The 22,481-nt window shown below is 46.6% G+C and overlaps 1 protein-coding gene across 7 annotated transcripts; it reads right to left on the reverse strand.

Moving 5' to 3' along the window:
* Positions 1-914: 914 nt before the first annotated feature.
* EIF2D (eukaryotic translation initiation factor 2D) lies at positions 915-20,550 on the reverse strand. 7 transcript variants are annotated; one of them, XM_049106873.1, is made up of 15 exons: positions 20,333-20,549; positions 19,447-19,637; positions 18,015-18,098; positions 17,408-17,498; positions 14,608-14,715; positions 12,733-12,995; positions 11,860-11,977; positions 9,703-9,748; positions 9,175-9,278; positions 8,904-9,053; positions 8,441-8,530; positions 7,401-7,496; positions 5,989-6,109; positions 2,615-2,789; positions 915-1,110 (listed from the first exon to the last, which is right to left on the reverse strand). In XM_049106873.1, the coding sequence occupies exons 1-15, from the start codon at positions 20,386-20,388 to the stop codon at positions 1,040-1,042; spliced, it is 1,764 nt and encodes a 587-aa protein (XP_048962830.1). In that variant the 5' UTR covers positions 20,389-20,549; the 3' UTR covers positions 915-1,039. The 7 variants fall into 7 exon arrangements, with proteins under 7 accessions (XP_048962830.1, XP_025276837.3, XP_048962832.1 ...); XM_025421052.3 differs by having other exon boundaries at positions 12,733-12,986; positions 20,333-20,548; XM_049106875.1 differs by lacking the exon at positions 8,904-9,053 and having other exon boundaries at positions 20,333-20,550.
* Positions 20,551-22,481: the final 1,931 nt, after the last annotated feature.

The raw sequence follows: 22,481 nt of genomic DNA on the forward strand, positions 1-22,481 counted from the left end.
CCAGGAGCTGAGCAGGGACCAGAAGGGTAGTTCTGAACCTTTTTGGCAGTAAATGATCCTGCTGGGCAGGTGGCAAAGGCATGGGAACCTCCCTTAGAAATATGAGCATGGTCTTGTGTACCATTTCAGAGTTCACAGACCCTTTGAAGACCAACCGAAGACCTCTTCCATGAGCCCCGGGGTGAAGTCTGGGGCTAAAGAAAGCATTTGTTGGGTAAGACTCTTTCCTGTCACAAAGCCACCATCTCGAAGCCGTATCACGATTTACCACTGCCAGCGGCAGCATGCCAGTGCTGGGGAAGAATCATCGTTGTAGGGTAGCCTGTGTGCTTTCATGATTTCTTATTTCTGTCCAGCTGAAATGTTGCTGCTATTTAGAGCCAAGCCTTTCTTCTTTGGCCTGGCTTGATAGCAGAGAACAGCTGAATGCTGCTTCTGTGTGACCAACTGTCTAGAGATGGAAGGGGACAATTTTAGGGCTAGGACTTTTTAAAAAAAATATTTTATTTATTTATTCATGAGAGATACACAGAAAGGCAGAGACACAGGCAGAGAGGAGCAGGCTCCATGCAGGGAGCCCGATGTGGGACTCGATCCTGGGACTCCAGGATCACGCCCTGAGCAGAAGGCAGGTGCTCAACCACTAGCCACCCAGGCGTCCCAGGGCTAGGAGGTTAATTAGGTGGTAGGAGCAGATGGGCAAGAGGTTGTGGACTATCTGCTAGAAGGGCTTTAAAAACAGGAAGGCCCTACCTACCCAGCCTTTAAAGCAGGAAAGTAACTAAAACCAGTGAAATCACATGAACAGAAAAGGCACTCCAGTACCGCCTCTTCTGTCGATGTAATCTGAGGTATGACTTGAAAATCTAGTACAAGATGCTAGCTAAGTGGAGGAAACAAGAGAGGAAATCAGATTTAGATTAGAATAAAAATTTATTTTGGTAAAGAATTATATTTTTTCATTTGCAAAAGCTGAAAATGCTCATATAAATTACCAGCCTGGATTTCCACCGGACCGACCACGTGAAACAAGAATCTGTTACTTCTTCTTGGCAGGTTTGGGGGCTTTTTCTAGGCCTTGGATGTATTTTCGAGGAAGCCGATACTCTTCTACAATCCAAAAAGCAGAAACTCCTCAGTGGGGCATGAGCTTCCCCTCCCTGCCGCCACCTGCACTTTGTGTCACAATGTCCGTCATTGGCCCCAACCCCAATGGGCCCCGACCCACACGGCTGCCCCCCTGCACACTCATTCCTGTTGTCAACTTTTGTTCTATTAACCTCAGTCACATGACCTGCTCTTCTCCACCCAATTTCAAGCCAGCTCCTCTGGGAAGCTGTTGGGGAGGGGCGATTTATCCTTACATCTCATGGATGAGGTGTCTATTTCAGGCATTTTCACACCAATAGCCACTTTCTAGATATACTTGATGCATTCATGATTTTCTCAGGAGAGGACATGTACGTCTATTCAATCATATGCTTGTCTATTTTCCTCTGTATTTCTTCTCAGCACCTCATGAGTTCACTTAAAGGAGTCAACTCCAAAAGTCTACAAACGGTACTGCCTTAGGCCCTAAAATATCAAGCTTTACTGTGTGCCAGGCCAAGTATGAAAAACAGATGAAGAAGGCAAGGTCTGACAGGCTGCTCAGTCTGGCAGGGGGTTCAGACATTAGAAAAAACTGGCCACATTGTAGGCACTAACCAGAAAAATAAACACAACTGGAAAGTGCTACATTGGCAATTTTTTAAATGCTAACTCAAAGAAAAAAAATGGGACGTGCTCTGAGACAGACTTCCTGTGACCCCTAAACTGGGCTGATGAGGTCCTCCGGTTGGGCAGACGTGGGCTGTGGGAGGGCACACACACTGCATGAGGGGACAGGGACAAAAGCACCGAATGGGCATGTGCCTGGTGTGTGTGGGGAGCAGTAAGGATGGTAGGGGTGGGGAGGTGAGAGCTGCCAGACAGAGCCCGAGTGGAAGGGTAGCTGGCCCAGGAGGGTCTTATTTATTGAACGTAGGGACTTATTCTGAAGGCACTGATGCAAGCAGCAAGAGTGTTTAGAGGGGAGTGCTGGAAAGCTGACTCAGGCAGAGGTGGTGTGACTAGAGGACAAACTGGAGGCTGGGTGACCCAGAGTTGGGAGAAAGAACTCAGGCTCCGGGATCTGACAAAGCCAAGTCCGGAGCCCAGCTGCAGCAGTGAACAGCTAAAGATGTGCCGGCAAAGCAATGAGCCTCTCCGAGCCTCAGCTTCCTCAGCCGCAAAACACAAACAGTTCTGCTCCATCGTCAGGAGGAGAGATGGTGCCTGCGGAAAGCCCAGGGGACTACCCAGCATGGTTTGGATGCATAACAAATGTTTTATAAAAGGGAAAACCAGGAAGGAAACTATTCCAATAGTATGTGGTAGAGAGAGCCCTGAATCGGGGGCCTAGGATCTGGCTCGACTATTAGCTCTGTCTCTTGCTGGCCACGAAAAAGCTATGTGGCTAAACACACACACACACACACACACACACACAGCCATGATGACTAGAGGGACTTGAATTGGTGGAAGATTTTTGCCAAGTTGGACCAACACTTCTGCTTCTTCAGAGGATGCTCACCAAGCAACAGCCGGCTGAGGTGATGGACCTGGTTTCCCTGGATCTGGACCTGCAGGCTGTCCTTGGCCCCAGGGGCAGGAGTGACCGTCGTGCTAGCCTGGCATCGCTGCTGGAGGATGGAAGCCACTGAGCACGGGTCTAGACCATAGGGTTCCAAGTTCCGGACCACAGTCACCTGGGGGGACAGAAGACTGATGGTAGGGCACCACTGCATGCCCTTCCCCACACAGGGCCTGCTGGAGCCTCTGCGGCCTCTTCACCCTCCGTGTTCACCTTACTTACAACCATAGTACCTTTTCGTCCATAAAATTTATTTTTATGCTCATCGATCCTTTCTATCCCATCTAATATACGTGTTATATACTTAGTGGAATACTCTCTATTCTACATGTAATATATACCTTTTAGAAAATTTTTTCTTTTATTATGGAGAATTAAACAAATAAATAACAGAATTGAATACAGAGCTCCTATGTTCCCATCACCAGTTTCAACAATTAATTATCGACTCATGACCAATCTCAATTCACCTATATCCCCATCCATATTGCTTTAAAGCAAATCCTCCTAAACATCACATCATTTTACCCACAAATTCTTTATGTTTCTAAAAGATAAGGGTTCAAAAAAATAAATAAAAATAAAATAAATAAAAGGGTTCTTTTAAAAAGAAAGACAAAACCATCATCACACCTAAAAATGGACAATTTCTTAATATTAAGCATCTCATCAAGAACACATACATTTTTCTATTATTCGTCAACTTCACAAATAACATATATGTGATTTTGAGGTTAAAAAAAAAAAAAGGGATCCCTGGGTGGGGCAGCGGTTTGGCGCCTGCCTTTGGCCCAGGGCGCGATCCTGGAGACCCGGGATCGAATCCCACATCGGGCTTCCGGTGCATGGAGCCTGCTTCTTCCTCTGCCTGTGTCTCTGCCTCTCTCTCTCTCTGTGACTATCATTAAAAAAAAAAAAAAAAAAAAAACAACAACTGACACTTAAAAAAACCCCACAATTCTCCCCCTTTTGAAGCAAGTTCTCTTGCATTCATGACTAGAGACAGTGGAGTATATCACCATCAGGAGTGGGTTGGGGAGGGCTGCTTTCAATAAAGTAACCGGTTCCAAATATCCCAGGCTTGTCAAGGGATTCTGAGAAGCTCAGAATCGGTAAGACATTAGCAGTTTCATCTATTCCAGCCCCCACCTGAGACATGCACCCTTGACTACCTCTTCCCCCAACAAGTGGTCACCCAAACTTTGCTTGCAGACCTCCAGACAATAACTCCCTATTTTGGAAAGCACTGGTTTTAATTTTGGACAATTCTAATTGTGATCATTAATACTAATGGTGTTTAAATAATTAATATTAATGGTGTTGTTTAAATAAGCTAATAAAAATGTCCCCTGTTTTTACAAAGTTCACAGTATACCACTTCGCTCTTAAGAGAACACCTACAAGAGTACTTTTTTATGCCAAGTGAAAGAAATCTGGAGTTTTTACTTTTACAAAAAAAGGTGAAAACTGAACATAGCATTCAGCATTGGTTTTGCAGGGAGCCCTCAGAGAGGCAGCACATGCTGGGGGGCAGCAGCGAGGAGGGACCCTCTTCAATCTCCTCCCCAAGGAACTACACTTAGCAGCTCAGTGTCCAGCTGAGCAGTGAACTGTGTCTGTGAGCATCTGTGCTTTATCTCCATTTATTCTGTGCATCTGTTAGCAAGATGAGTCCTGAGATGTCAGAAAGGCCTAAGAGTGATTTTTGGGGTCTGGGAAAGCTCAAAATTTTTTCCATATAAAACCATGGTAATTGCTTCTTTGCTTTACACCATTTCAGCTTACAAAAAGTTTCATAGGAATGCTCCACTTTCAGCTAGCAGGGGGAACCTGTTGATACAGAAATTTGCTCAGTAGAGAATTTGGCACATAATTACACACTCAAGAAATAATGGCTATTGCTAGTTATTATTGAGGTTATCATTACTGGTTCTCATTTATTGACTGCTTAAATGCCAAGTACTATTCTAAGTGCTTCACCCATGTATATTCCTTTATTTGGCTCCTATGGTGCCTTCTAAGGTAGGTATTATCCCCATTTTTCACATAAAAAAATGCAGACAAAAAAAAACATTCACTTTTTTAAGGTCAAGCAGTTAAGGCAAAGGTCACATTTGAATCCATGTCTCTAATACAAAACCCATTCTTATAACCATATACTAGAAAGTTCTTTACTTTGAACCCAAGTCTGTTTTCTTGGGTTTCCATCCAATAATCCCTTTTTTGTCTTCTCAAGGCACTCAGCATAAGTGCACTCCTTTCCCCAAGGACAGCTTTTCACACACTCAAGGTCGGACAGTATTTGTTCCCTACGACTCTGTGTATTTACAGGCTATTTTTCCCTGAGCAAGGCCCAGGAAGTAAGAGAATGAAGAAGAGCTGAAAGCCTGTAACAGGTCTAAAAAAATACAGATAGAATCTTGATCACCCTTGGAACTAGGCTCTAGCAAGTGTTCTACCACAAAATCCTAGAGGGCAGGGAGTGAGGGGGCCAGCTTTGCCTGTTTTATACAGGGCCCAGCCCACTCACATAAACACGGCTCTTTCATAAATAATCTTAGTGGCGTTTGAGGACAAAATCTAAAAACCTCCAATCACAGAGCACCTAGGTGGCTCAGTTAATTAAATATCTGCCTTTGGCTTGAGTCATGATCCCAAGGTCCTGTGACTGAGCCCCGCATTTGGTTCTCTGCTCAGTGTGGAGTCTGCTTCTAACCTCTCCCTCTGTAGCTCCCACTACTTGTGCTCTCTTTCTCTAATAAATAAAATCTTTAAAAATAAATAAATAAATACATACATACATACCCTCCGATCACATTAGAGAGACCAGAACTTAGCAGGGACATTAAATCACCATCTTCCAACATTGTGTCTTCTTTTTGTTTTAGATTTTATGGGATGCCTGGGTGGCTCAGAGGTTGAGCACCTACCTTTGGCTCAGGGTATGATCCCAGATTCCCAGGTTCTAGTCCCACAATGGGCTCCTTGCAGGGAGCCTGCTGCTTCTCCCTCTGCCTTTGTCTCTGCCCCTCTCTCTCTCTCATGAATTAATAAATAAAATCTTTAAAAATAAAAAAAGTTAGATAAAAGATTTTATTTATTTGAGAGAGTGAGCGCATGCATGCACAAGTGAGCAGGAGCAGGGGGAGGTGTGGAAGGAGAAGTAGACTGCCTGCTGAGGGGGGAGGCTGATGCAGGGCTCTATCTCAGGACCCCAGGACCATGACCTGAGCTGAAGGTAGATGCTTAACCGAATGAGCCACCCAGGCATCCCCCCCCCAACCCCGCCCAACATTGTGTCTTTTTAAAATTACCTTTTTATTAGACGCTCTCTGTGCTAGGCTGATATCAATTGGGCAGATTTTGCCTTTCTTCACAATGGGCTCTTGTCCTGGAAAGCTCACTTGATAGGCAGGCTGCAATTTTTCAAAACATCTGAAACAGAAGTTGATGAGCTACAGACTGATAAAGCTAACAGAAATCATCTCATTCCCCACTGCTAACAGGCGGCTGGGTATGAGCCAATCCTGTAGGCAGTAGTTTGCCCTAGGCTGCACTCAGAATCCCTGACATCACCTAAAGGGCTGCACCTAAGATCAATTAAATCAGAAACTCCGATTGGCCATATATATATTTTTAAAGATTCCAAAAATATAGCCAAAGTCAAGGCCCATGGATTCAGGGAAGGGATTCATCAGGGACTTGAGCCCCTGGAAACCGTCTGGTGGCCTGGCCTTCTGAAAATCTGTCCAGGCTGCCTTATGGAATTTACTTCCTGTCTCATGACTCTCCTGTACCGAGCCTGGTAAAAAGCTGCTTTACATTTGTGACATGTTCCAATTAATCTTCTAGAGAAAGCCTTTACCACAAGGAATGTCTACCTTCATCTAACCAGATTTTCTCTTATCATATATACTGGGATTGTACAAGCCTTCTATAAAAGGCCAGACAATAAATATTCTAGGCTTTAAGGGGCATAGGGCCCGTGGAACCAGCCAACTCTGCATTGTAAAGCAGCCCACAGACCATAAACAGGTGCGGCTATGCTCAGATAAAACCTTATTTACAACAACAGGTAGTGGGCCAGATTTGGGCTGTGGATTGTAGTTTGCAAACTCCTGATAGAAGTTATTTTGATATACGTATCGATTTTGTTCTGTAGAAAAGAAAGCATAAGAATCTTTCCTTTGATGAGTTGAAGACAATTCCTCCCAGCCTTTTTGCTTTTAAATCTTCTTGAAGTTCGGGAATCCCTGGGCGGCTCAGCGGTTTAGCGCCTGCCTTTGGCCGAGGGTGTGATCCTGGAGTCCCCAGATCAAGTCCCGCATCAGGCTCCTGCATGGAGCCTGCTTCTCCCTCTGCCTGTATCTCTGCCTCTCTCTCTCTGTGTCTCTCATGAATAAATAAATAAAATCTTTAAAAAAAAAATCTTCTTGAAGTTCTTCTTTTAAATTAAAATTTAAAACTTTTAAATTAAATTAAATTAAATTAAATTAAATTAAATTAAATTATTCTTTTCCTTTCTCCCTTTTAAGTTTTCCTATATTGTGTTGGTTCAAGTCATTCCAAGGATCCTTCATGTCAAAATTACCAAGGCTGTGTGTAGACAAGTATCAGTGGAATTATGGAAAGAAAGTCAAAGATGGAGACAGTGATGATTCCAAAGTCTAAAGTGATAGCTATTACGGGATAGAAATGTTGGAGAGGGGCTGCCAATCCCCACTACCTGGTCAGGAGACTGTCCCATGGAAGCTTCATGACTGTATGCTGTTCGTTTTTCTCTAAGATGCAGTCACATAGGATGGGATCCAATTTCACAAGACTAAAGGGAAAGAAGAGGCAATAAAGAAATGCCAGCCCTGCCCCTCCCGATCCAAGGGCCACTCAGGATTCATCTCATGTATGTCCTTTGTAGTCATTCAGGACATTAGAGCCAATTCGGGGACCACAGTCCATGAAGTGTTGTACCCTGTGAATGGGAGGTATGGTATGTTTTTCTAGAACAAGGAGAAGCAGGTGCTAGAGGGGGGAGTGGGAAAAATCCACAGACCAGGATTCTTGGCTCAGTTCTGCCAACTAACCATGATTAGACTGATAGTTCCCAACTTTTTCATCATGGGGATGTCTTTTGAAAGTAAAGAAACCAAAAACCAAAAAACACGGTAATGGAATGCTCTTTATTTAAGTTTACTTTTTGTACCCACTTACTAAGAAAATAGAAGATACCGAAAAGCCATGATGACTTCAGTAAAATTTTTCCAAGTTGCATTTTATTCCTCACAAGGGCATCTGCATTTGAAAACCAGTCATGGGGGAACCTGGGTGGCTCAGTCAGTTGGGCATCTGCCTTCGGCTCAGGTCATGATCCTGGATTTCCGGGATCCAGCCCCACCCTGGGCTCCTGCTCTGTGGGGAGCTTGCTCCTCCCTCTCCCTCTGCCTGCCACTCCCCCTGCTTGTGCTCACTCTCTGTCAAATAAATAAATAAATAAAGTCCTTTAAAAAAAAAAGAGAAAAAAGGAAACCAGTCGTGGAGGTCTATGAGCTAACATGGACTCAGAATACAGCCAGTGTTGATGCTGTATGTGAACCTGAGCATCCTGGACAAGTCTAGGTGTCCACAGCCTGTGGTTTAGAAATCACTGGTCTTGATTATTTCTAAAAGGCTGTGACCTCCTATGTTCCCCTCTATCCTAGACATCCTCCACAAATGTGCCCAAGTCTGTGTTGCTGGGGCTTGATCTTCAGCAGTTCCCCAATCACTCACTTTTTGTTGTTCGCATCGACCAGGTCATTTTTCTTGGCATAATTGATGATGATTGTCCGGACCTCACCACCCTCGAGAATACTCCCCTTCCTAAGACAGAAGTGACCAAGAGGAGGGGGGAGGGTTAGTTCATGCTGCACCAGGAGACAAACTGCAGATACCAAGACTCACTTTCTACTCGGGAGGCTGCTTTCCTTGGCTTTTTGAGCTCCATTTTCTTCCCTTTCCTGACTGAGGTGAGCAGGACCTTGTGAAGAATAATTACAGGTGGAAATGGGAGACACCTACTCTCCTTATTTGGTCAGACATTCCCAGGGAAGGAGGCTTGAAGCTGGATGTGGGAGAAAGGGAGAACAGGGGCACAGCAGGTTTTGCCAGTCACAGAGGAACACTACTCAGGTTGAGAGGAACTATAGGCCAGAACACCAAGCAGGCAGAGGAGGGCTGCTCTCCAAAAACTCACTTGTGGCCAGACTCCTGGAAGAGCAGGGTCATGTTGGCTGGGACACAGTAGAGGGATTTTATATCTGGAGGGTGATAGGGCTGTTCCCTGCTACCCTCCTGGATAGTCTGGGAGGTCGGGGAGGGCTCGGGTATGACGAAAGATGTGATCCTAAAACCCAGCAGAAGGAAAGAAAAAACACATTTTACACTAGCATCTCGGCAATTCCCGGTCCATGGCCCAGGTGCCCTGGGGCCAGCTGAGCTACGGTGACCAGGCCCCCTGCACTCACCTCGGGTGCTTCCAGTCCACAGCCACAATGCTCTCCACCCCTTTGCTCAGCTCCTCCACCTGTACAATCTGCTCCTGCTGCATTTGCTGCAGGAACTTAGAGAGCTAAGGGAGAGAGGGCCAGTGGTAGGGGACTCCATCGATTCCACGCACATCCTGAGCATATGATGTGCCACACACCAAGCTAGGCTGGGCCTAGGGAGGGGACACAGGACAGTCCCTGCCCTCATCAAACCAGGAATTGGGAGGTCCCCACTGTGAGGCTCAAGGGGTGAGAAGCTGCTACAGGCTAACTTTATATCAGAACTCTGGTTAGATACCAAGGGGTGAAAGGGAAGGAGGGAAATGGGTGCCTGCCCAACTGCCTCGGCCCAGGGAGTTTTCTCCCCCTGCCCTTTTACCTGAAATCAAAAAGCTTAATTCTAGCCTGAGCCCTATGAACAGGGCCTCCCCCGTGTCCATCTAGCTCATGGCACGTGTGCCCCTATACAACTCTCTGGGTGGGTATGCAGACAAGGTACCTGCTTACCTTTCTGTAGCTTGATTTCTTTATGTCCAGCTGTCGTCCTTTGGGGCTGGTGGGAGAGGGAAAAGGCAAGTTAAGCTATCAAAGCAGTAGTGGTAGGACCTGCCTGCCACGGAGAGGAAGGCAACTTTTCTCAGCTTTCCTCCTCCACGTTCAGAAAGCTGCTACTGTTCCAGAACCCTCTGCCCAGTGGTGGCATCAGAGAGGGATACCCGATTTAGGGAAACTCTAAATCACTGCTGTCCAACAGACCTTTCTGTGAATTTGGAATGTTCTCCCTCTGTTATCCAACAAGGTAGTCACCAGCGACTTGTGGCTATTAAGCACTTGACACACAACAAACGTGACTGTCAAACTAAATTCTGAATTTTATTTAATTAGTTTAAATAGCCACATGTGGCTAATGGCTACCGTACTGGATACAGCTTTAGAGTCCTTTCAAACTGGACCACTTTGTATGGCCTCCAAAATTTCACCTCAAGGTGAACCTTTCCAATACCAAGCTCACTGAGGCCAAGGGCAGGATTGGCAAACTACATCCTGTAGCCCGTATCTGGTCACAGCAGTTATCCATCGTCTGTTGAAACTATAGAGCTGAGGAGCTGCAATAGAGATTACATGGTCTGAAAGTCTACAAGATGTACTATCTGGCTCGTTAGAGGAAGAGTTTGCAAACCCCTACCCTACAGCTGTCTTTTTTTTTTTTTTTTTTTATTCATGAGAGACACAGAGAAAGAGGGGCAGAGACACAGGCCGAGGGAGAAGCAGGCTCCATGCAGGAAGCCCGATGTGGGACTTGTCCCAGGACTCCAGGATCATGCCCTGGGCCGAAGGCAGGGGCTCAACGGCTGAGCCACCCAGGGATCCCTACAGCTGTTGAATCTTTGAGGGTAGGTTCCTATGAAAGCCATCATCAGTCCCTCTTCTCAGAACTCATGTCTTCTCTCAAAAGCTGACAAGCAATAGCAGTGGGATTCATAGAGCCCTCCTAGAATCTACTCCAGGTTAAGAACCTCTATCCTAGAGAAGTTTCTAGGATCTCTTTCCCAGTTACTTATTACCCAACAAGGTCAGGACAAATGACCAAGTATCCTACTACACACGCAGACCCAACACTTGCAAAGGATGACCTGAAGGAGCCCACACATAAACAGGAAGAGAATTACATTAAAATCACTTTCTAAAAAACAGAAAAAATTCTCAAAAAAAGGAAAGCTGACCTGCAGTGTAAAACTCAGGGAGCAAATCTTCTGATAGGTATTTCCTGGGTGCTTATTAAACATTAGGTTAGTGGATCTTGACAATGATCCTACACGTGCTGGAAATTAGGGTTCAGAGAAGCCCAGTAACAAGTTCAATTCACCTTGCTCCCAAACCCTGGGAAACTGGCATTTGAGTCTAAAGCCCAGGTTCTATCCATATGTAACACTGTCTCTCCTGGTGGCTTGTGTTCAGGGTGGGGTTCACGCTGATTCTTCCTCTTGATACGACACAATATGGCCCACTCACTTTGCAGGGAAAGTGTGAGGGGGTTGAACATTCCAGAAGAAGCCTCTTGACAAAGAGGCTGCCCTGGGACTCCTGAACATGAACAGGACGTGCTGCTCAATTCATGAGACTGCCCAGAATCACCATAGCAGAAGCAGTACTCAGAGAATCTTGGAAATTTTAACTTTCTTCAACATCCTTTCACTGGCTAAAATTAAATTTTTTAAAACTCAGGACCTAATTTATTGGCCAGATCAACTCTCCACTCCTTCCTTCCTTCCTTCCTTCCTTCCTTCCTTCCTTCCTTCCTTCCTTCCTCCCTTCCTCCCTTCCTCCCTCCCCCCCTCCCTCCCTCCCTTCTACCCTCCCTCCCTTCCTTCCAAGATTTTAATTTATTCAGTTATGAAAGACACAAAGAGAGAGAAGCAGAGACACAGGCAGAGGGAGAAAAGCAGGCTCCACGCAGGGAGCCCGATGTGGGACTCGATCCCAGGACTGTGGGATCATGTCCTGGGCCAAAGGCAGGTGCTCAACCGCTAAGCCACCCAGGCATCCCAACACTCCATTCTTTCCACAGCAAGTCCCTCAACCAATCGCCCCATCACACACCTGTCCCGACACACCACCAAGGTACCAGAGAAAGCCCCATGCCCCATACCATGCCTTCCATACCAGCAGGAGAACATGTGGTTGCCAAGGAATGTGCTGGTGAGTAAAGGGAGGTCAGCTTTTTTGACTTGGCACTTTAAAGCGTGCAAGAAGCATCGTTGTAATAGTTCATCCATTTGCTCTGCAAAGAGAAGATGAAAACACATTTTTCTGAAGGACACAGAATGCCTGGTGCAATACAAGAAAACTCCTCACCCAGCTCCACCTCTGCCTCACTCTCTTAGCTCTGAAAGGAACCCATTCTCGAGTACCAAAGCTCCCAGACTCTCTTGAGCACTGAGCCTTTGAAAAGGGCTGACTCCAAAGAAGAGGTCCAGCCACAAAGTCCCACCCCACCAGGAGCAAATGCTTCTCTGCCAGAAAAGTAGGAGCCAGAAGAAACCAAAAGTAGGAGCCAGAAGAAACCAAAGAGGCAAAAAAAAAAAAAAAAAGGGATCCCCGGGTGGCTCAGTGGTTTAGCACCCGCCTTTGGCCCAGGGCACGATCCTGGAGTCTCGGGACCGAGTCCCACGTTGGGCTCCCAGCATGGAGCCTGCTTCTCCCTCCTCCTGTGTCTCTGCCTCTCTCTCTCTCTCTCTCTACGTCTATCATAAATAAATAAATAAATCTTAAAAAAAAAAAAAAAAAAGAAGAAGAAACCAAAGAGGCCTCTGTAGCTGGAAACAGTCCAAGTACCAGGGCAGACCAACATCCAGGGAAACACAATTTCTGTGGAAAAGACTCCCATTTCTGAGATGTCAAAAGGCTATCACACCACCTTCACCAAAAATCAGGACTTTCCCATTCTCTTAGAGCTTTGGCACCGCTCTAGTAAGAAGCAGAGTAGAGCATGTTTTTCTCAGGTTGAGATGGATCCTTCTGCCCCCAGAGCTATACCTTGAAGGGTCCTGCTGTCTGTAGGGTCTGGATTCAGACCCCTGGAGTTGGAGTCTTCTGAGGCTTCTGAGAGGGACTTCCTCCCACACATCTGCTGCTGAGCTTCCCCATTTTCATCTTCTCCCTCCAGGGTCAGGCACCTCAAGTCTTCCTGCATGGCGGGGTCTGCCATGATGGACTCCTCTTTCTCGAGATCTGGGGGGTCCAGGGCCAGTGGAGCAATGGAAGGTAGAGAAGACTTGTCTCCAGATCGCCTGGAAAAACTGCACGTCAGAAACGCCAGGCAGCGGTCACAACATTCTCGAATTCTAGTCAGGGTCAGCTGGGGGTCCAGAAAGAGTAAGAGCCACAGACAGGGGTGTCCAGGAGAGGGCAAAGCGCCTGGGCTCTCATCTAAATCTTATTGCCAATTCTAGGCCCAGAAAAATCCCATGCCTCAGCTTCCTCATCTCTGAAATGCGGAGAGTAATTCTTGCCTCCTCCTTATCCCAAAGGAATAATAGTATCACTTATCCACATCTGGGGACAAAGATTAACAAAGAGCAGTTCAAGAGAAGCCCCCAAAAGGATTCCCTTCACATGAATTAAAAAGAAAACCATTTTGAATTAAATAACAGAAGTAAGATGACCAATGCATCTGTAATTCCAGTTTGGGGAAACCCAAGCTCGAGGCTCAGGGCATGTGACAAAGTACAAACACCTGAACTGCTCCACGACTGCAAAGTCAGCTGCTTCTATGTGACAGCAGGACGCGATCTAACTTGCAGAGCAGGGATGACATGCTTTTAAGCCACTGAGCCTCCGGAAGACAGGGAAAAAAGCGATGTCACACACAGAGAAGGCAGAGTAAAATGATGGAAATCAAATCACATTTTCATTAATGTCGCAGCAAGTCTTAACAGTATTGTCAACAGTGGGCGGGACTATATACCCAGGCTCTTTTGATGAGATGATAAGGTAAGTGCACAAATGTTTTTAAAAGGTGGGGGCGGGGGAACCAAAGTGGCCACAGGTAGCACAATTTGGGTAAGATGACCTTGCTGACCACTGTCAGACTGGCAGAAAGCAAGGTGTCTGGGGAACATAGGGGAGCAGCCCACGGATGTCTGCTGAGACACACACTGTGCTTAGGCCTCCAGCAGAGCGGGGCTCGGCCAGGACTTACAAGATGAGGAACTCCAAGGCTGGGCTAGAAACGTTAGGATCAATCTATATCCACGGGCCACAACACTTGGCCCAAAGACCCAAGTATATGGCTTTCAAGAAAAGCCCTATTTACTATTTTGGTAAAACGACAAGAAAAGAACCAGAGGATAAACTAGTATCCGGTTTTAGAAAGCAATGGTTAAGGTGAGGAAACGTGACTTCCACACTGGGGAGGAGATCTGAAATGTGAAACCTGAACAGAAAAGTGATGAGGTTACAACCATGGTGCCTGAGGATCTACTCTGCTTTGATTTGGATTCAGAAGTGAGTTCCTGAGCCCTCGCCACGGGGCAAGAAAATGCCTAAATGTGTGTAGCAGACAAGGTTGCACTAACTAAAGCCATTAAAAAAAAAAAAAAAAAAAAAAAGGGTATCATGATGCAGAGAGGCAGGGTAGGCAGTCCCTAAGGTCTTCTTCTAGGCCTAGAATTCTACAGTTCACCTAGAAAATCATCAAAGTTTTCTGTATTTCTTCTCCAAACATGAAAAATTCAACCAACCAATCAATCCATTCATTTTTTCCCTCCACATTAAGCGAAGAAATTCATGTCTGGAAGCAGCAACTTGCCTAAGGATGAGGCAGGGGCCCAAGCTCTCACTTGTGAATCCAGGCCCACCCCCTCTCCACCCACCCAGCTCCCTGTAAAACTGAAGAAATGAAGGACCCACCATAAGTGGTCCTGGTAGGTGTGCAGCATGGAGAAGCCCCTTCCTTTCAAGCCCGAGGTCAGCATCTCAGCCGTGGACATGGCAGCAGTTCCGACGGCAACAGGGGCTCTGAGGAGGAGGAAGACAGAGCTGGGGGTCACAGAAGACTTTCAGGAGAGACATCAGGGGCATCTTTCCACATGCATACCAAAAGCATGTTCGCAAATTTGAAGCTACTGTCTACATCACGAAGCTACACTCAGTCCAGCCTCGGGTTCTTCAGATTACCTATAAATAGGACTTTCAAAAATCCCTTGACATCCCCCTTCTGTATAAGTAACTCCTCTGCTGACATCATCACTGTTTGTTTTTATTCCTATTATGAATTAAACCCAGGCAGGACTTGCAAGGATATTTAAAGTCCCCTTCATTTCATTTCAAAAATATAAATTACCTCCCCTACCTTAAAGGCCTAGCCATCCTATAGACGTTCAAAAGGAAGGCCATCTGTGTGCCACCTAGGAGGCTGAGGGATGACACAGGGAAGGGAGAAGAGATAAATGGTGGCACTAACTCGAGAGGTTCCTTCTGAGTTGGCTCTTTGTGACAGGGCTCGCTCTGTGTGACAATCTAAGAACAGGGCACGTCCGGGAGATGGAGAATAGTCACACAGACAATAACTACAAAAACTTCCAAAGCCCAAATGAGAAACCTCCTCCCGCTAAGTGTTACTCAAGCATTGCCCACACACTGCCTGTAAGGTCGGGTGCCCACCTGGGTAACAGTGCGGGGAAACACAAGCCTGGCAGGGTCCCCCAGGCACAGTGGAAAAGATTCAAGGGCAGAGTTGCTGAAGATGTTTGCTAACCTGGTGGCTCCACTTACTGAGTCCATTGGTCAACTCCTGCCACAGAAACTTGGAATCTGTTTTTTTTTCCTCAGGTCCTAAAAGAGGAGTCTTTTCCTTCCACCTCTGGAGGGATCAATGGCTCAGAAACTTCTGTCTTACACATGGTTCGTATGATTAATAAACCCCCTTGTGCCTTTATTCTCAGCCACAAACCACTCTCAAGCTTCATCCCCATATAAAGTCTAAAGGCCAACCAGAGCAGGCCACTTATACATTCCTGTAGTATTCTCCTATTTTGGATAGAATACTGGGGAAAAGAGTGACACCACCAAACTTTTCACCTGCAGGTTTTGCCACAGTTAAACAAGGAAACATTTCTAGGTGCTTGGTTCCAAAAGGGTCAAGGAAAACAGGAGAACATGAGTGGCAACAATAAGATCTTTGAACATGACCCCTCCATGCCTACAATCTTTCTCTCTTTCTTAAAGAAGCAATGAGCTTTTCTCCCAAATAATGAGATACATTTCATTTCAAATGAAAACAATCCATTGTATCCAGTGTTGGTGGAGAATAGGAAAACAGGTTCCACATATCCTGCAGGTAGGAGTGAAAATGGATATGGCTTTCTTGTAGAGCAGTGGAAAAATGCATGTGATCTTTAGCTTAACAGTTCAGCTTCCGAGTATCTACTCGAAAAATACTGGCATGTTTTTGCGTCCCCAGAGGCATCAGTAAGAGACTATTCGTGATGAAGACCAACCGGAGGCAACCACAAGGTCCATTAGGAGAGAACCTCTTCTATGACCACATAGCAGGTAAGAAGACTCAGCATAACTGAGCTTGCTGACATGGAGAATGGCCCCTTGATCGTAAGTGAAAAAATAACATAGATAAAGTATAATTCTGTTTGTTTGTATTTTTAAACATACAATACCCAAATCATACATTTTCACACACATACTCCAAAAGGTTGGCAAGGATATATGTATCCTATATAGCGGTTACCTCTAAGAGCAAAGGGCTGTGGGGTGAGGGAGCTTTGATTTTTCAGAACTGTTCGTATGATTACTTCCTAATTTATTTCTAAAAAGAAGCCATGTAGTGATGGCTGAACGGCACTGTAAATACACTATAAGCCACTGAACTATATATTTGAAATAGGTGAGTTTTACAGTATGTAAACCACACCTTAAGGCTATTAAAATAAAATTTTTTTTAAAAGGATGATGATGTGGGTGATGGAGAAAAAAGTCAAGGCCACGAAAAGCAAGGAAAGACCAAGAAAAATGTCTTAGACAAAAGACTAAGGTGACACAACTAAATGCTATGTGGTACCCTGGATTGGATCCTTGAGTGGAAAAAAAGACATTTCGTGGAAAAACTGGGAGAATATGAATAAAGTCTATAATTGTATTAATAGGATTATACAAATGTTAATTCCTTAGTTTTGATAACTGTACGATAGTTATATAAAACATTATCATCACAGGAAGCTATAATGTATAGTACCTTTGCAACTCTTCTGTAAATGTAAAATTATTGTAAAAAGAAAGAAAGAGGGACGCGCCTGGGTGCCTCAGTGGTTAAGCACCTGCCTTCCACCCACGGCATGATCCTGGAGTCTCAGGATCGAGTCCCACATCAGGCTCCCTGCATGGAGCCTGCTTCTCCCTCTGTCTGTGTCGGTCTGTCTCTCTCTGTGTCTCTCATGAATAAATAAATAAAATCTTAAAAAAAAAATAAAATCGAAAATAAAAAAAATAGAAAGAAAGAAAGCAAGCAGCATCAGCAAATACTCTTGGCTGAGATATGCAGATACCCCAATCCCCTATGGTCCACTCTCTGCTTCTGGAAGAACTTGTTTTTTTCTTTTAATCCTTTTCCATAAGCTTTGTAATTTGACCCTTCCTATTTCTTTCCCCAGTTTTACCTAAGTTTTCCCCCCAAAGGCACAGTGGACTGGTACAGTACCTGTTCCCCACCAAGGTGATGGCACAGAGGTCACCCTTCTGTACCTGAGGCAGACCAGCAGGGGGCACCACTAGTCCAGGCAGCATCAAATCTGTGGGGAAACCAAACAAAAGCATTACAACCTGCATTCTGCCTCTAACCAATTCCAAGTTTTCCTTTTTTATTCATTTGCTCCACCAACAAACATTTATTAAGTGTCGGCTAGGTTATTCATAATGAGTATTAAAAAAAAATGCAACCTGAGTATCAGACCTTTTCCCTTTAGTGGGGCTGGTGGTCAAACTGCAGCACCAAGTTGAGAGTCTGGTCCTACGATCTTTTATCCTGGTTTCCTAAATTTAGCTTATTGATTTAAAGTATAGCATTCGGTAGTTCATAAAATATTTCTTGACTTAAGTACAAAGTACAAAGCTCACTGAAGCCTTTCGACAGAGTTGAAGTGGCCCAAAGACCTTACTGAAAGCAGCCAAGTGAGAGATGAAACATACACGGGGGGATATTCCATTTTTCAATTGTATAAACACAGGACATGGGTACATTTACTAAAATTGCTGGCCCTTACTAAGTAGGTTCAGCCAATAGCCAGAATACAGGAAAATCCTCTTACCTGCTCCCCCCACTAGTTTTTTGAGCACCAGAGGCCATGTCGTGAACGTTGGGAGAAGGTCAGGATAGGACCACAAGGTGTACACTGCCCAAAAAAGACATAGACAGACTTATTGCCAAAAGGTCAATCCCCTAGGGAACTGGCAAAGCCAAATACTAAGGTCATTTTAACTAAGATAGAGAAAAGAAAGTCAACCCATAGCTAGAGAGGAGGCTATGAGGCCCAAAGAGGTTTCTTTCTTAAAGAAGGCAGATACTAAAAAAACTGGATGTCACTTGAGGCTTGGAGGCCCTTATGATCCCACCTGGATGCAGCAGCAGAAATGGACACAGATAAAAGCGGAAACAGGGAGCCAACAAGGATTTCAGCTGTGACCTCAGAAGCAAGGAAACGAAGCACAGGGTGCCGGCCTATAGGAAAATTTGAAACTTCCCCATGTTTATTATTTTTATTCCTTCTGTGTTCACAGTGATTAGCAATAAATCCTTAGATCAAAAAAGGCCTCTGTTTATATGGCCGGAGAGAGTGGAGTGGGGATCTACGTAGCCTAACGAGACCACACTGCACAGCTTGAAGCCAGGCTTGGGGCAAGAGCTTCAAGTGACAAAGTAGACGTCAGCAGCTATGGAAGAGAGAAAAGGATGAGAAAGGACACTGGATGTCTGAGTTCGGTGACAAAGAGAGAAAGCAAAGGATCCAGAGAGAGAGGTGAGACAGTTGGGCGTGTAGTTTAATGAACCCAGCTTCTTCCCTATCACTGTATTTTTTCTTTCTTTTTTTTTTTTTTTTTTTTTATGATAGCCATACAGAGAGAGAGAGAGAGAGAGGCAGAGACACAGGCAGAGGGAGAAGCAGGCTCCATGCACCGGGAGCCTGATGTGGGATTCGATCCCGGGTCTCCAGGATCGCGCCCTGGGCCAAAGGCAGGCGCCAAACCGCTGAGCCACCCAGGGATCCCCTATTTCTTCAGTTCCTTAAGAAAATCCTGATAATGATAGTTTTAAGAATATTTTTTACATGACCTGAAATTCCATCCTGTTCAAGACCTCTGCTCCATTCCTCGTTAACCCACTACCAACTATCATTCCTTCGTCTCAGAACAGCCCTTGGCAACTACCCTCCCTCTTCCTCTGTTAGCCCTTTTATTCTCCGTCCTGTAGCAGTTTTTGATCCTGAAAGATCCGATTCTAAGGACAGTGGGTCCAAGGAGATCCTTAGGGATGGTACTGGGAGATTTTGCACTTCGTTTTAACTCGGAAGGGAGGGAGGAAAGATGGGAGGGAGGGAGGGAGGGAGGGAGGGAGGGAGGGAGGGAGGAGGAAGGAAGGAAGGAAGGAAGGAAGGAAGGAAGGAAGGAAGGAAGGAAGGAAGGAAGGAGAAAGAGATGTTCGGCCCGGATTACAGTACTGGCCATCTCCATCTATTGGCATACCTGTTGGATATAGATTTTTCTCCAGTTCAAATAGGATGGGGTTACCACCACTCACGTACACAGTCACCGCATCTCCTCTATGAGCATACAGCTTCACAGTGTTGAGCTCTTCCTTTCCAGGTACTAACACGGAGACCTGATCTGTTCCAAGACCGGGGAAGGCAGCCGCCACATCAGCCCGAAGCCTCCTCCTGCAGAAAGCAAACCAAAACCTGGCACAAATCCTGCCTGAGTGGATTGTAATAAATACCAAGGCCCCAGAAGGATTTACGATAAGATCCCAAGGACCAAGGAAAAACTGGCCATTCTCTTTCTCGTTTCTCATGCAACACCTCCTCTATTTTCACATACTCCTGGGGGCGAGGGGGGGGGGCATGTCTTCCCATTTTACAAAGAAAGAGGAAAACTGGACCCCAGTGAGTGACCGGGTTAGGCCGACTTCGGACGCTCGGCCCTTCCAGACCCTATGCCTAGCCTTGGGACCCGCTCCCTTCTCTTATCCGCTTGGCCAGTCCGTCGGCTCGTGGTTGGACAGTAGACGAGGGCACCGAGGGCGACGACGAGAGGCCGCGGGTTCCAAGTTTCGCACCGTGGGCTCCGCATTTGCAGCACCAACAGACACAGCCCTGGAAACACGTCTCCCCTGCCCCTCCCCCCCGTCTCTCCCGCCAGAAGTAATCGCTAACGCTTTTGCTCCTATAGTTGCAGTTTTCCGATCTTTCCTACGGGGTCCGCGGCTCCTTGGAGGGCGGGGCCCCCTCCGTTTCTGCAGCCTCCAGGGCAGCGTACACGGAGCGCGGTCGCTAAGCGCTCACCGAGTGGTTTCCCGCTACACCCACTGGGACATCCAGAAGGCCCGGGAGCCGCGCAGGCCCCTTCCCCTCACCTGTCGGACCCCTTGATGGCCGTGTTGGACTTGACCCGAAAGGCCTTGGCAAACATGTCTGCGGGAGTGGCCTGCGGAGGGGAAGGAGCGCACAGAAGCCAGGGGCCGTCAGGAAAGCGAGAACGCGGCGGCCTCCCGACTCGCAGCCCCGGGAGCGGCCATGTTGCGGGCCCGGCTGGAAAACGGGCCCGGCTGGGAAACGGGCCCGGCTGGGAAACGGGCCCGGCTGGAAAACCCGCCCGGCTGGAAACCCGCCCCTTCGGCGCTGCGGGGACCGCGGCCGCCCCTAGCGGCAGGGCCGGGAACTACGCGCGGGGCGGGGGCGGGGGCGGGGGCGGGGTCCGCTCTGCGCCTGCGCGGGTCTCTGGGCCTGCAGGTGGCTGCGGTGCCCTCGCCGGCTCCCACGCTGTCCTTACCAGGTGGCGTGGGCTCTGAGCGCTGTGAGCTCGTGTTGCGTCTAACTTAGTTCAGCTCCGCAAAATTAATTGAATAATTTTGTGGAGGCGGAGAAAATTAAGGCCGTTCCACTTTTAAGTTCAGGTTAGCAAGTGCAGGCATCCCAGGCCCCGAGAAGAAGAGCTCAAATTTTCATTAACTTCAGTTACAGGAAGAAAACAGCTCGCAGCTTAACGTCCTAGGAAGCCCCTATTAGAATGAGAACAGAGGGATCCCCGGGTGGCTCAGCGGTTTGGCGCCTGCCTTTGGCCCAGGGCGCGATCCTGGAGACCCGGGGTCGAGTCCCACGTCGGGCTCCCGGTGCATGGAGCCTGCTTCTCCCTCTGCCTGTGTCTCTGCCTCTCCCTCTCTCTGTGACTATTATCATAAATAAATAAAAATTTAAAAAAAAATAAAAAAATAAAAATAAAAAAAAAATAGAATGAGAACAGAGCTCAATGCCCCTGAAGGCCCCATATCAAAATGTAAACAGAACTTGAGGAATTGCTCCAGCCCTTCTGGAGGTCCCCGAGACCAGTCCTTAAAACTAAGCTGGAGCCCACCTGGGTGTCCAAGTCCCTGCTCCGCTGTGTCGGGTGCACTTGGACCCAAGCTCGAGCTTGTAAATAAACCCTCGTGTTTGCATCGGTGTCGGCTCCTTGGTGGTTTCTCGGATCGCGATCTTGGGCAAAACAATTTTCTTTAGGGGTTTTTATTTATTAAAGTGTTTACGTTTTGTTGCATGCTAGAGGTCTCAGGATTTTCTCCTTTAATTTACATGGGATGGTAATAACAATAACAGAACCCGCCGGCGCCCCAGGTTTACCCCTCATGCTATTAGGAGCAAACTGCGGGTCTTCACATCTATTTTAAGATTTTTGGGGCCACGTTTAAGATAAATTTTTCTTTTTTTTTAATTTTTATTCATTTATGATAGTCATACAGAGAGAGAGAGAGAGAGAGAGAGAGAGAGAGAGAGAGGCAGAGACCCAGGCAGAGGGAGAAGCAGGCTCCATGCACCGGGAGCCCAACTTGGGACTCAGGGGTGGAGCAGCTGCCTTGGGCTCGGGTTGTGATCCCGGGGTCCTGGAATTCTCACATTGAGCTTGCTTCTCCCTCTGCCTGGGTCTCTGCCTCTGTGTGTCTCTCAAGAGACCCATAAGCACATCAAATCTTTAAAGAAGAATGTGGTTTGCCTTCTCCCTAGCAATGTTGATCGGGGGAATAGGGCTAGCCGAGGACAAAGCACAGCTGGCATCCCACAAACGGACCCCACCCCCACCCCCGCCCCAGCCCAGGATGTGAGACGTGTGACATTCTTAGGAAGTTTCTAATTGTCTCAATGTTAATGCCTTCCTCGAGGGGAAATCAATCTTTAACTTGACAACAGCAAGGCCTACCCTGTAGGTCCTCCTTAGCACAGGAACATCCTTTTGAAATCTCCCTTTTGCTTATTTCCCCCAACTCCTGGGTCTATAATCATCCACCCCTCTGAGGCCCCGGGGCAGCAGCTCTTCCTGCCCACGGATCCTGTCCCCAAGGTTCAATAAAACACCATTTTGCACCAAAGCTGTCTCAAGAATTCTTTCTTGGTCATCTGCTCCAGACCTCCCCCATATTTCAAAACTTCATCAATGTGATCACTGGCCAACAGCTTATTCTTTCTGAAACACTTTCATCTCTGAAAGATGTGGATGTAACATGCATCTCATAG

The sequence above is a fragment of the Canis lupus genome, chromosome 38, assembly GCF_003254725.2.
Source record: "Canis lupus dingo isolate Sandy chromosome 38, ASM325472v2, whole genome shotgun sequence".
NCBI lineage: Eukaryota > Metazoa > Chordata > Mammalia > Carnivora > Canidae > Canis > Canis lupus.